This window comes from Pipistrellus hanaki (genome assembly GCF_964339955.1).
Source record: "Pipistrellus hanaki genome assembly, chromosome: 13".
NCBI classification, from domain to species: Eukaryota; Metazoa; Chordata; class Mammalia; order Chiroptera; family Vespertilionidae; genus Pipistrellus; species Pipistrellus hanaki.
The window spans coordinates 23,143,118-23,157,512 of record NC_140515.1 but is presented as its reverse complement, the minus strand read 5'-3'; the positions used below and the strand labels follow the sequence as shown (position 1 = coordinate 23,157,512).

General features: G+C 47.0%; 1 protein-coding gene across 1 annotated transcript in view; it reads right to left on the bottom strand.

Annotated features, from left to right (window-relative positions):
• The window catches only part of LOC311632015 (store-operated calcium entry regulator STIMATE), a 45,256-nt gene that overhangs the window by 15,580 nt on the left and 15,281 nt on the right, over nucleotides 1–14,395 (bottom strand). Inside the window, exons 2-3 of the mRNA XM_084902966.1 lie at nucleotides 3,907–3,955; nucleotides 2,518–2,613 (exon numbers count right to left, since the gene is read on the bottom strand). Coding sequence (XP_084759092.1) covers nucleotides 2,518–2,613; nucleotides 3,907–3,955 — 145 coding nt within the window. The remainder of the gene's footprint in view (nucleotides 1–2,517; nucleotides 2,614–3,906; nucleotides 3,956–14,395) is intronic.

Genomic DNA, 14,395 nt, shown 5'->3' with positions numbered 1-14,395 from the left:
CACATTGCAGGCATGCCTCAATTCATTGTGCTTCACAGAGGATACATTTTTTACAAACTGAAGGCAACACCCTCCACCAGCAAGATTACCCCTTGCTTTATTGTGATACTTGCTTTATTGTGGGGGCCTGGAACCGAACCTGAGTATCTGAGATGTGCCTGTGCGTGTGTTAGTTTACTTGTTCCCTCACAAAGTATTTATGTGAGGCCTTGGGATAAAGACAGAAACTTCTATACTCTGAACCCAACACAGATGAGGTGCCATGCAGTCAGGGTTGTGTGGGGCCAGGGGATCCTAGCTCCCTCACTCTTTCCTGTGAGCTATAAAGTCACTCTGTGCCTCAGTCCCCCGACTGTAAATGAGGATAATCCAAGTCTCAATGCTGCAGGGCTGTTATGAGGATCAAATGAGTCAATAGAGAGAGCACCTGCCACACAGTAAATGAGCATTAGACAGAGAACAGCAGCACCTCAGAGGTACTGAACCCTGGATGTCAGAAAGGCTCAACTCCCACCCAAAGCAGCATCCCTAACACAGAGGACCCCTAAGCCACAGGAAGCAGCTCATCCCTGTTTCTCCACTTCCTGAGCTGAAACTGGCTCCCCTTCTAGGTCTGCAGACTCCCAGGATGCCCCAGGTCTAACCAACCCTTACTCCGCCTGTGGAAAGTCACAGGACAAAGCAAAGATGGCCTGGTGTAAACCCCAGGGCAGCATCCGTTCTACCTCCAGGCCCAGGCTTTGCGGTGCACACCCTCTGACACCAGGGGGTGCATACTCTGCTGCACAATCAGTGCCCTGGAGAGGTAAGAAGACTGGAGGGGGGCACCTCTCATTCCCCAAGCAATGCCTGCTCTGCCTTCTAGTCTCCCACCCAGCCACTCCTCAGTGACTGCTGGAGCTTTCGTGTCTTCCCGAAGTTTTAACAATATTCTCCAACTGAGCTATTCACATCTTCACTGGTAAGCGCCCCTGTTGTTTCAATGGTGCTATACTCATCTGATGATGAGAGCCTGATCCTGGTAGGATACCCAGGACAGAGGAGGAAACTGAGGCTCAAAGGAAGTTAAGCCACCCTCCAGCAGTCTGGCCTCTCAATCAAATGTGCTTTTCATCACCTCAAGGCCTATCTAGGATCCTTTTTCCTGCAGGTCACACACTCGAGGTCTGTCAACAGCCCCTTCCTCCATCCTGGCTGTGGGTCAGTTTGTCAGTGTCCTGCTTAAAGCCAATTCACCTTCTTTTTGTTGATGCAAGGGGGAGTGATGTGGCCACGCCACACCAGGGGTTAGGTTTTCCGGCCCCAGTACCTCTAGGACTCAGAGCTGGCTCTCAGACTACGTCCATGACTCACCAGAGGATGGCATGGGCTTGCTGCTGGGCTCAAGGACCAGAAGGACAGGGCCCTTTCCTAACTATCTCCCCTGCAGGACGATCACCCTTCCAGTCCCCAGTTTTGGGACGACATCCAAACAGATCACAACCTTACCCAGGTCTTACTAAAACTGCACATAGTCACCAAAAAAGCAGCTCAAAAGAATCTTCTAGTCCAAATGATCTTTTTTTTTTTTTTTTAATATCATAGGGTTTTTGTTTTTTTTAAATAATATATTTTATTGATATTTTACAGAGAGGAAGGGAGAGAGATAGAGAGCTAGAAACGTCAATGAGAGAGAAACATCGACCAGCTGCCTCTTGCACATCCCCCACCGGGGATGTGCCCCCAACCAAGGTACATGCCCCTGACCGGAATCGAACCCGGGACCTTTCAGTCCGCAGACCGACGCTCTACCACTGAGCCAAACTGGTTTCGGCTCCAAATGATCTTAAATGTACAAGAAACCTCTTGGCAAGACTTATCAGACTTCCACTCCCCTCTTCCATAGAGACAGGGCAGGACTGGAGGGCATTCCAGGCAGAGGGCAGCTGGCAAATGCAGAGGCAGAAGACAGCTGGCAGGGTTGAGAGCCACCAGGAGTCGCTCTACCATGGCTGAAGCACCAAGTCTGAGCCAGGAAGGTAGTAGATGGAGTCAGGATAAGACAGGTGAGCCTCCCTTCCCACTCCACCTGCTAAGTGAGAGAGGTGCTGTCAGCAAGGAGGACAGCGCATGATGGCCCAACGGGGGTCTCAGGCAGATTGCTCTGGGGCTGTGTGGAAGGCACACTGCACTGACAAGGTGCAACAAGCCATGCTCTTTGGGTCAAGAGGTCAAAGACGTGTTCAACAGTGGCTTTGAACCTGAGTGGCTGGCATCAGAGAAGCCCCGTGTGTGTCCTGTCCCAGCACAGACACTCCTTCAAGGCATGGTGCTGCCCAGCCGGGAAGCTGGGAGACATAAGGGTACCAGAAACCTGAGAAACAGAACTTAGATTAATCGGCAGAACTCAGATCTCTTGGAGGAGCAGAGGACAAAGCAAGCTGCCCCTCCCTGAGCGAGAGGAAACACGGCTAGCAGCAGAAAGACATTTTTAGTGATGGGACAGGTGATGTTTATACTCAAATATGAACCACTTACAGTGAACAAGGGTCCTCTTCCGTGAGATCCGCTAGGTATACATTGGCAAAGTGGATGAACAGCATTCCTATGGCTTGTTTGGAAGTGTCTAGAAACCTGTACAAAATAGGATTGGCACTTGTGATCATACTGACAATAGAGTAGTAACCAATCTGGGGAAAATGCTAAGTCTGAAGTAGGAAAAAAGCCACTGGAAGACCCCAACTTCCCATTACCAATCACCTCCTCCTGGGCCATCAGTACTAACCCAGGCTTGGTAATTCAGCTACTTTTCAAAACCCTCAATAACAATGCACTCAAATCCCTAAAAGGCCACTGATTAATAACATACAGTTGCTCACATGTAATTATTAATACAATAATTAATAAATAGTAATACAAGAAAAAACTTTCCCATACTCACAACTATAAACCTATTTTTGCTCCATCTTGTATATTTAAAAACATACAACACATTTCATATATGTTTTTACTTTTTCATGTTCCGTTACTTTAAAATGAAATGTTTGATCCCAGCTTTGCGGTGAAGTGCAAGGTGCCTCTATATTAAGGAGCTCCCTCTCAACCCCACTAGCACTGAGCTAAGTGCTGTGCAGGGCTAAGCAGCCCGCCCAGGTCCAGGTCTGCCGCTGAAGCCGAGCCACCGTCAGCTGCTGCTGGGGAACAACAGACAGGGTCAGGGGTGGGCAGGCCTTTTCTGTGAAGGGTCGGAGAATAAATATTGCAGGCTTTGTGGGCTGTTGTTCTCTGCAGCAATCACTCCACACTGTCACTGTAGCCTAAAAGTAGCTGTAGTCACTACCATTCCTATAAGACTTTATTTATGAAAATAGACAGTGAGCTAGAACGGGTCTGCAGGCCACTGTTTGCCCATCCCCAGGCTAGGTAACTGTCTCCTTGTGAGTGACTTGTTTATTGGAGTTCTGTCTATAGAAGCTATGTCTGAAGCTTCACTGCCATTTTTATGGAGGGAAAACTGTCACCACAGGGTCAACTAAGGACCAAGAAAGACTAGCTTTGGGAAGAGGAGCATTTACATGGAGCATCTGACTAATCTCCAAAGTTAGATTATTTTTTGCTTGTGCATAGACTATAGAACCTGAGGGCTTAACAAAATATAACAGGGAGCCATAACAACGGAGCCTGCAGCCCAGACTCATGCTTCTGTGTTATCTCCCACCTTCTAAAATCAGACAAGAGGAGAGAACAAAGGCAGGGCTCAACATGCATCTGAGAAATGGAAATGCTTTCATTTCCATACTAGTTCCTAATGATTAATTCATTAAGGGAGTCCAACACTTGGTTATGTATAATTGCTCACATACCACCCTCTCCCTCCCCCAAACTGTCAAAACCATTCTAGGAATGAGCTAATATTTAAATACCTACCATATCCTCCATGGACGTCTTTCATGCTTTGGTTCTCGGAAGCGTTTGACTGAAAGAAAAGATGGACATTCAGAAGCTTTCCGCAGTGATAACAAAGCTAAATGCGCACACAGTGCCTACAATGTCAAGTTAAGGTACGTGCTCCCTAAGCCGTGAAGGTCACAGGGGCCCTGTATTGCTGCTGACTGGGACAGACTCTGCAGGATTGGGCACTTAGGAAGAATGACTCCTCAGTGTGCGGAAAATTGTATTTTCTTTTCTTTCTTTTCTTTTTTTTTTTTTGTGATAGGGCTCTTGGGAAATGACAAAGAGGGATGCAGCTACTGCTGACTTCAGGATGCTCTACCCAACGACATGTCCAGCCATCCACACAAAGGTTCACTGCCAGCCACTGTGGAGACCCAGGCAAAGGCAGCGGCTTGGCAGGAGGGCAGGCACATGACCAATGTGTGGCAAGTGCTAGGGAAGAGGCAAGTTCGGGCAGTATGAGAGCTCGAGGGAAGGCTGACCAGCCTGCTTGCATGGAAGAAGGGTGCAGGTGGGAGAGGAGGCACTGCTGGGAGGGGAAGCTCCTGAAGGCTGGGCTGGAGTTTAGCAAATGGATCAGGGAGGGGAGAGCTACGTTCTGGACAGAGCATACACCATGAGCTCACTAGGTACAGGGCTGTCACGTGGCAGAGGGTGTGTGTGGCATAATTTGATTTGGCTTTGATACAGCAGGTAACAAGGGAGACAAATGAGCAGGGGCCACATGAGGGAGGGTCCTAAGGCCAGGCTAAGGAGTCTGGACTGAATCCTGTATGAGAAAAATAAAAGAAAGAGGAGGGAAGGGGGGAAGAGATAGGAAATACACTAAGCAAAGTCAAAGACATGGTGGGAATTGTGTTTTGGAAAAGTGGCTCTGAACTGGGTAGATTCAGAATTGGGTTCCTGGGGTGGAGAGGGCTGAGGAAGGACACTGGCTGTGTCACAGACCAGACAGTGGACTCCCAGCTACAGAACAGCCAGCAGGGTTGGGTGATCACTCAGCAACAGCCTGACCCCTTCACTTGGGTCTACAGACACAACCGTTTGAACAGAGGAAACCAAAGGTGTCTGAGTGCCCTGTCCTCCACTGAAGCTCCAGGCAGACTATTTCCACAGGATTCTATCTACTGAGACAAACATGGAGAGTGTGCACGTGTGATGTCCCACACACAAGTACCGGGAAGAAGCAGATATGGATGCAAGCCCATGGAGGATGCCGAGTTACCACTGGCAGCAGGCAAGAATCAACTCTGGCAGAGCCCTAAGTTACCAAGGAGGCCGAAACCGGTTTGGCTCAGTGGTAGAGCATCAGTCTGCGGACTGAAAGGTCCCGGGTTCAATTCCGGTCAAGGGCATGTACCTTGGTTGCGGGCACATCCCCAGTGGGGGGTGTGCAAGAGGCAGCTGGTGGATGATTCTCTCTCATCGACGTTTCAAGCTCTCTATCTCTCTCCCTTCCTCTCTGTAAAAAAATCAATAAAATATATTAAAAAAAAAAAAAAAAAGTTACCAAGGAGGGTGTGGGGAGGAGGGAGACAGGGAGGGAGAAAACAGCACCCAATCAATTAACCGGACTTCTCTAAATGAATACAGGCAATCCGCAGTATGCAAAGCAAGGACTGTCTGTACACAGAAATGACATAAGTCTGGTGTTTAGAGAGACACTGTGATAGAGAACAAAAAGCAGGTGGAATTATAAGGTGGTCTGCCATTCTGCTGACACATCACTCATGCAGAGTATCAACAATGCTCAAGAAACTGCTTGTGCAAATGCCTTCTGAGGCAGAAGGCCTTCCCACAAGCACCCTCGTCTCACCAATGGGCTGTGCTCAGCAAGGAGTTGTGCAGGAGACTGGCCAAGACTAAGCAATCTGGAGGGAAAGCCCAAGTCAGGGCTGGAGCCATGTCATGCTCATTTGTTTTCTGCCTCAGGGGAATCTGTCCCCATTAGTATAAAATAAAGGGCATTGAAACGTATCCCAGTAGAACGTCCTCATTCCCCCTCCCACCCCCATTGATTTTTAGACAGAGTGGAAGGGAGCGGAGAGAGATACATCGATTGGTTGCCTCTCGCATGTGCACCCCAACCAAGGGATCGGGCCTGCAATGGAGGCACATGCCTTTGACCACAATCGAACGTGGGACCCTTCAGACCTCAGGCCTGCGTTCTGTCCACTGAGCCAAACTGGCTAAGGCACATCCTCATTCTTAGGACACAGTGAGAATAAGGAGAGAGGCTTGGAAGAAACCAAACCTGCCAACACCTAGACCTGGGACTTCCAGCCTCCAGATGGTGAGAAAATAAATTCCTGTTGTTTAAGCCACCCATTTTGCAGTATTTTGTTATGGCAGCTTTAACAAATGTGGCAACAATAACTGGTGAGCCTAAATGAAGATTATTGGTGTATTCATTAAATTACTAGACTTTTCTACAGATGTAACACTTTTTGAAATAAAAAGTTGGGAAGGAAACATACTCTAGAAGAATGAACTATGAGCCTATTCGGAGGTCATTTGGCAATATCTATCACAATATTACATGCCCAAGCCCTGCAACCTGTCATGCACTGCCAGGGATGTGTTCTATAGGTATTACCACAATATGTGCCAAGATGTATAGGGATCTGCTCTGTAATATTGTCGAAACAAAAACCCAGAAAGAAATCAATGCGCGGCTGGGCACATACATCATGGCACAACACAATATTAGGCAGCTACTGAAAACAAGGCAGGTCTGTATGGAACAATATAAAATATTTCCAAATAATAATAATAATTATTATTATTGTTATTCTTATTATTATTTGGTTAATCACAACCAACGATATTTTTCCCATTGATTTTCAGAGAGAATGGAAGGGAGGGAGATGATGGAGAGGTGGAGGACAAAGGTAGAGAGAGAGGTGGGGAAAAGAGAAACATCGAAGTGAGAGAGACATGCACTTCAACAGGGGCTAGGGATTGAACCTGCAACCCAGATATGTACACTTGACCAGGAATTAAACCCGTGACCTTTCAGTGCACAGGCCAATGCTCTATCCACTGAGCCACAGCGGCTAGGGCTCCAAATTATATTAATAGCAGAATAACATTCCCATCATAACTCTGTTCATGTCCATTTTAAAGGATACATATTTATGCTAGTATTACATGTGTTCCTCCCCCCCCCCCCCCCCCCACAGAAGGACATGAGATTATTAATAAGGGCTACCTCTGATTAAAGGACTGGGGGGAGTACACTTTTTATGTCATTGTGAATGGCTTAAAACATTCTTTTATATTCACATTGCTTTTATTTCAAAAATTCTAAAGTAAAAGAGAAACCTGTTTCAGAGACTTTGCCTAATGCAGCAGAGTGGGACCTGGGAGAGGCTGAGGGACTCAGGGCTGGGCTCTGGGACAAGAAAAGGAGAAGAAGGGGGTGTGCATGCCGGTCATGCTGGGGAGCAGTCTCACGGGCACCTGAGATGGAATTCAGGGTGGATTAGGATTCTCGCAAGAGCAGAAGTGAGGTGCCGGTGGCTCTCCATCTACCATCCCCTCTCCCCAGAATTTATTAGTCTAAAATTTTTTTTTTAATTTAAAGGAAGAAGAAACATTAAAAGAGCTATTCCACATCTAACTTGATAGGGGGAAAAACAAAGAAAATGTGTTTGTCTCTCCATGCACATTTTATTGAGGGGCCTGCTTCATCCATTTGGCCAGAGATGAAGCAGACAAGATCCTCAGCTTCCTTACATTCTAGGGGGACAGGGGAGTGAAGATGGAGCATGTCAGACTGCGACAAGTGACTGTAAGGTAGAAAGAAGAGAGGAGGGCTGGGAAATGGTACCCACAGCATGGCCATGTCATCTCTGAGCCACTCTACAAGCCCTGCTGCACTGAATGTCCTTGCCAGGTGCCACCTCTGGCTGAGTGAGTCCTTCTCAGTGGCGGGCTTGCTGCATCGGCTGTGACAGCTGATTCTATCACATGCTCTCCACAGCAGCTGTACATTTCCCCACATCCTTGCCAGCATGTAGTATTAGGGAACCTTTTGCCTTGGTAATTTGATCACTGAAAAGGCCACCTCAGCATGGTTGCAGCGTGCACTCACCGGGGCACTTGGATGCCAGGACACCTGCAGCCAGCCAGGTGGGGCTGGCAAGGCTCCCACCTGCCCGCCCCTCTCGCATACACTCTCGGTTCCTCCTGCTCTGGGCCCCAGCTCACACCCTTCCCTGAGGTGCCACACAACAAGACGGCAATTCTGGATTATCCCCAAGTCTACCTTCTCAGCCATCCTGAGAAGGCTCACCACAACAGTGGTTCTGGGGGCCCAGAGGGATGTCTCCTTCGTCTTAACAGCTCTTCCCGAACCTGGAGCTGGAGCGCTCTGAGCACGGCCTGTCCTGCTAAAACCTTCCCGTGCCCACCCCACCGCCTGCCTCTGGAAACACGTTCATACGTTTTAAGTTGGAAAATAAGGTCGCCCCGCTTGGCACCTCCCATCTTGGTGCCGTCACTTTCATTGCCCCTTTGGCTTCGAAGGACCCCCACATTTTCTCTCTTGAATAACTCTTAGGCATCCTTCCAGTTTTAGTTCAGACAATTCTATGCTACTTTTGGATTAGCACTTCGAATGCAACACTAAGGATTTGTCTGACTCTCCCACAAGATAATTAGTTACAGAGGCAGAGAGGAACAAAGCAGACTCCTATTAACCTGAAAAAATGGAGAATACATGAGAAGAACACAGGGGGAAGTAAGCTCTGTAGGACAGGGACTTCTGCTCTGTTCACCCCTATATTCCTAGTGCCTCAAGGGTGCCTGGCTCTTAACAGTAGCTGGTAATTCATTCAATGCTGTATTTATTGAGTCCTGCCCAGGTATTTATTTTTAGTTCAATCAGTTCCATGAATTTGCACAACAGGTTCTCTCAGAGCTTAGTGTGCAAGCCATTATTCCTGCAACAGGACTAAAACTGCTTAGTCCTCTCTGGTTTTAGACAGTAACCTGCCAGTAAGAGTGCTAGAGCACAACCAGCCCAAACCTGTCTCCCTCTTAACCAGCCACAAGGCAGGGCAAACTGGCCCCTCCAGTCTCCCTCCCTCACTATATCTGGCAGTAGATGCAAGAACCAGACAATTTGGGTTTGTAGTCAAAGTGCTTGCGACCATTTTTTGGTAAAGACTTGGCTATTTTTGGACCAGAAAAAGCAGAGTGTCTTAAGTTAGCCAACTTTCATCCTCCTACGTGGAGGTTCTAGCCAAAGACTGAGAGGGAAACAAGAAATAAAAGCCAAACTGTCTAGGAAATAAATATGCTCAGTTCTGCAAACACGGCCTCCTCAGCACCACAGCTTTCCCGGGAGCAGGACGGACCCATCTGCTGCAGATGCACAGCGGGGGTGGGGGCGCACTGACCCAGGGAGGCTTCCACGGGATGTTTGATGGAAAGAATGAATGGCTGACAAACACACAAGACACGCAACCTCAATGACAATGATTAAAATGCAAATTAATAATTCTTGCCCAGGTTATCAAAGACTAGCAAACATTAGATGAGGATAATGGTCCCTGGCCAAGTAAAATTAGGAATTTCATTTCATCTATTAGTGGGCAAAGATGTGCATGGTTTTTCCTATTGACAGATCACCTGAAAAGTTGCAATAGGTATTTTGGCAATACCTACTATGATTTTAATTGTTTATATACTGTGACCCAGAAACTCCACCTCTAGGATTCTCTTCTGCGGTGACACATACCAATGCCCAGTGGTTTGTGTAAGAGTGTGTCGCAGCACGGTCTGTAAGAGCGAAAGATTTAAAAACCACCTAAATGTCCACCAGTGGGAGGAGGGTTAAATATAAGTTATCACACAATAGAATGCAACTGTTACACAGGGAGGCAGCGATGGTACACCTGCAATGGGTGAATTCTGTGGTATAAAATTATGCCTCAATAAAACTATTTAAAACTGAGGTAAACTCTATCTATATTGATATGAAGAAAAAAAAATGCCTTGTCAAATGGGAAAAAAAAGCAAGTCGCCCAACAGTAATGTGTCATATGAACCTATTTTTTTTTAAATGATACTTATAGAAATTTGTCGGCATTCACAATAAACTGGTAATTGTGGTTAGCTCTCTACAGAATAGAATTATAAGGAGCATTCACTAATTTATGCTATGTATTTCCATGTTTTAGTTGTTTACAAAGAGCACGTATTTTGTAGTAAGAAAAAAAGTCTAAAAAAAGATTTGGGGAAAAAAGCTTCTGCTGCTAAACACAATAATTAAAAATAACAAAATTACACTTTTGCACATTAGGTAATTAGCAGCCTTCCTCAAACCTTATTTAGAAAATTTCCTTCTAAGAGAAGAGACTACAGCAGGCGAACTCACTAGAGATGTCACTTCAGCTCATTTAGTCCCCGTGAACCAGGGCTCGGGTCCTTGCTGAGCGAGCTATTGTCTCCCAGGACAAAACGTCCCACCGTGCTCTTGTCAGCCAGGCCAGGGGCTCCCCTCACACTTCATGCTCACAGGCATAGTTAAAAGAAAATGTTTATTGTATTTGGTAGACTTCCAGTTTCCCTGCCTTTAATAAATTAACCAATTAACCAAGCACTAATTAATCCTGGCTGTGTGGAATAAAAGGCCTTTAATTGTTAAAAAAAAAAAAAAAAAAAAAAAAAAAAAAGAACGCCCTTCAATGCAACCCCATGCCGAGTCAAACAGAAAAGGTATGGCCCGGGAGTCTATTTCTCAGAGATGACATTTGCAGCCCCTGGCCTGGCCGGCCCCACCACACATGACCCTCTCAGCTCAGGCAGTGCAAAAACCTGTCTTGCCATGGCTCCCTGTGGTAGAGGAGGCACTCATAGCCCCTGGAGCAGGGATGAGCTGCCAATCGCAGGATGCATTTTCACCCTTTGGAACCCAAGGCTCCGACATAATTCCAGCTGCTTAGGGGGACCCAAACTTGGCAGAGAACAGAACATATAGCAGGTTATTGTTTTCACACCTTGAACCTGGACAGACAAGGTGGAGCTCCAGTTATATAGCCAACCACCAAGAGTTAAACACAAGCCAAAGGACTGAACACGGAACCGCCAACTCACTTAACCAGGTCACTCAACTCCAAGAATTTCACTGAGAGAAAGCCCTGGATGTACTTACTGTGTGTCATTCATAACAATGACTACACTTGCCCTCTGACCTCCTGCAGGTCACATACCACAGGTGCCATTCCGTGGAAGAGGTAAAGGAACCACCAGCCACCTGCCTCCCTCACCCAGGAACCCTTGTGGACACTTTGGGAAGAAGTGTGAGCAAGAGGGGCCAACAGGGTGCTCTACCTGATCCTCACTTCCTCTGTCACCTAAAACAAATATGCATAACCCATTCAGCTGAGTTCCTAGGAAGATTTCTGAGGAAGCCCAATCAGATAGGGCAGCAATTTTCTTTTCTTTAAAAAAAAAAATATATATATTTTATTGATTTTTTACAGAGAGAAAGGGAGAGGGATATAGAGCTAGAAACATCAATGAGAGAGAAACATCGACTAGCTGCCTCCTGCACACCTCCAACCAGGAATGTGCCCACAACCAATGTACATGCCCTTGACCGGAATCGAACCTGGGACCCTTCAGTCCGCAGACCGACACTCTATCCACTGAGCCGAACCAGTTTCAGCAGGGCAGCGATTTTCAACCAGTGCGCCACAGGATTTCTTTAAAAAAGATTTTTAAATTGATTTTTAGAGAGAGGGAAACATTGATGTGAAAGCAAAACATAGATTGGCTGCCTCCTTTATGCCCCATCCCCTATCAGAATGGAGTCTACAACCTAGCCATGTGCCCTGACAGGTAACTGAACTGGCAACCTTTCGGTGCACTGGATGATGCCAACAAACTGAGCCTCATGGCCCAGGGGCAGAATTGTTAAAACATGCAATGCCTGACCTTTTAGTTTGGGTCACTGACTTCTTTTCTCTCAAGACTGTCAAAAAAAAAAAATGACAATAGCCAACACAACAATAGCCGTTTGGAATTTCATTCATTCAAAATTATACCTTTTTTAATTTTTTGGTCAGACTGGCAAAAAAAATGTATTTTTTGGTGTGCCGAAAAATTTTAGTTTATGTGTGCCATGAGGTGAAAAAGTTGAAAATGGCTGAGGTAAGGGATCAGCAGGAATACTGAAAGCTCCAGGCACGCAAGATAAATGCACTCAATCAACCCGATTTTCAGATGAAGAAATTGATACTCAGTGCAGTCAAGGAATATGCTAAGCCTCATTCCCATTAAACAAGTTCCAGCATTGGGGCCCACCAAGCTTGACCTCTGGGTATAAAACGTAAAGCTTGGGAAACACAAAACCTCAATGAACAATCCACAGCATTATCGGAAGTCAAGAACAGCCCCCAAAAGAGAATCAGCTCAGAAAACTTAAATATACATAGTTAGAAAAACAATTCAAGAACTTCATTCTACACTGAAGCTAGCTAGTAGTGTGTACAGCGACAATACAGACACGGTCCAAAATGTCAAGGCTGTGGTAACAAGTTAATAAGTCTTAATGAGATTAAAACTGAGGGTGGCCGTTGAAATTTACCAGTGCAGGGAAGAGGCCACACCGGCTGAGGCTGGAAGAGGTCTCCTCTGACAAGCCCTGCCTGCGGTTGCTCCTGCCACACCAGCCTCCCTCAGCACAGCTCAGGCTCTTGAGCAACCCTGCACCTGCCTCAGGCCAGGCCAGGCCACACAGCTGGAGCAGAAGAGGAAAGGCCCCAGTTTCCCAAGAGAGTGCAATATCCCTCCACTATCACCCCCTCCCTGACCCCCTCCCACCGGCACTGCTCCAGGCTCTGTGCTCTCGGGCTGTCATGGCCCAGTGGCACAGTTAGTGAGGAAGGCTTGTTCCCAGTAGATCCCTTTCTGATACCACAGTCTAGAACAAACTCCCTGGACAACCCAATGAGCATCGGTAAACGTGCTGAGGGGGAGGGAGAGGAGGTGAGAAATAGTAGCCAGACTGGGTAGTGGTGGGGAAAGAACGAAGGCCTGAGAGGCAGGAAACAGGTTCCAGTCTGTCCGCGCTCAGTCTCTGACCTGCTGGGAAGTCTCAGGCAAGCCCTGCAGTCCCTCCAGTTCCACCAGTACATGGAGTCTTGGACTAAGTTACCCGTATTTTTCTAGTTCTAATAACTGACAATATGGTATGAACTGTCCTTCCTCCATCTGGTGTGGGAGCCAGTGAGCCACAGTGGCTTCAGTGAGCTCACACTCAGCACCTTCCACACACCAGGCCAAGTACCTTATCTTGTTCAATTCTCATAATAACCCATTAAGAAAGGTAATCGCCTCCCTCATTATGAGGCTAAGAAACCATCTCAGAGGAATGACCTGAACTGGGATGAAGTCACACAGCCCTAGGGAAATGTGGCCCAATGACTATGAGAGGCCAGGGCTCAAATTCAGACAGTTTGATGCCAGAGCCCATGCACTTGACCAGTGGGCTACCTCATGACTATTCTCTGGTCCTGGAACCCTAACTCCCAGGGGTAGCCCCTCTGTTCCTCTGGAACCCTAACTCCCAGAGACAGCCCTCTGTTCCCTGGTCCTAGAACCCTAACTCCCAAGGATAGCCCCTCTGTTCCCCTGGAACCCTAATTCCAGGTGTAGCCCCTCTGTTCCTTGGTCCCGGAACCCTAACTCTCAGGGAGCCCTCCCTTCGGATGACAAGCACTCATCTACCACTCTCTGAAAGCACCAGACAGAAATGTCTCCACTGGATGTCCAAGGGCACACACCTAAAACCAAGAGAAACTGGCTGGTTAACAAAGCCACAGAAAGAGAGCAAGGAAAGGTGGGGTTCTGAGGACTAGTTCCCTAGTATTTCAGAGGGCCTCATTTGACCTTCTCAACAGACAAGAGCCAGTGTTCACTGTAGCTTCAGAGGGAGCTGGTGGGACTGCCAAGTGCATGCCAACTGCATGTGGATGGCCAGTGTCTAGAACACCTCACGTCTACCAAGCAGAAGACTTCCTCTGGGAATGCGCTGGGGCTTCACCTTCAAATTTTATTCATGGAAGTGAATTAATATGCACCCTTAGCATAAATAAATAAATAAATAAATAAATAAATAAATAAATAAAATCAACCGAAGACCAGCTCTTCTCTTGATATGAGTTATAAAATGACATTTAAGACCTTTTCCCTAGCTTCTTGGCCCTGAATCAGCATGCCCTGGCCTTGCTATTGAAGTTGGCACCTAGAGTCTTCCCTTTTGAACAGTACAAGTTGTGTAACCAACCAGAATCTGAGCAGAAGGGAAGCAACAGAGTCCATTTCCTCAGTCCCAAAGCCTGGGAACCAGCTGGCAGGGTAGCAGAGGAAACCTTAACTTTAAGTAATAACCTGACCCTAAGGAGGCTTGGGACCTTAAGTGAAGAAACCATCACTTAACGGACCTTAT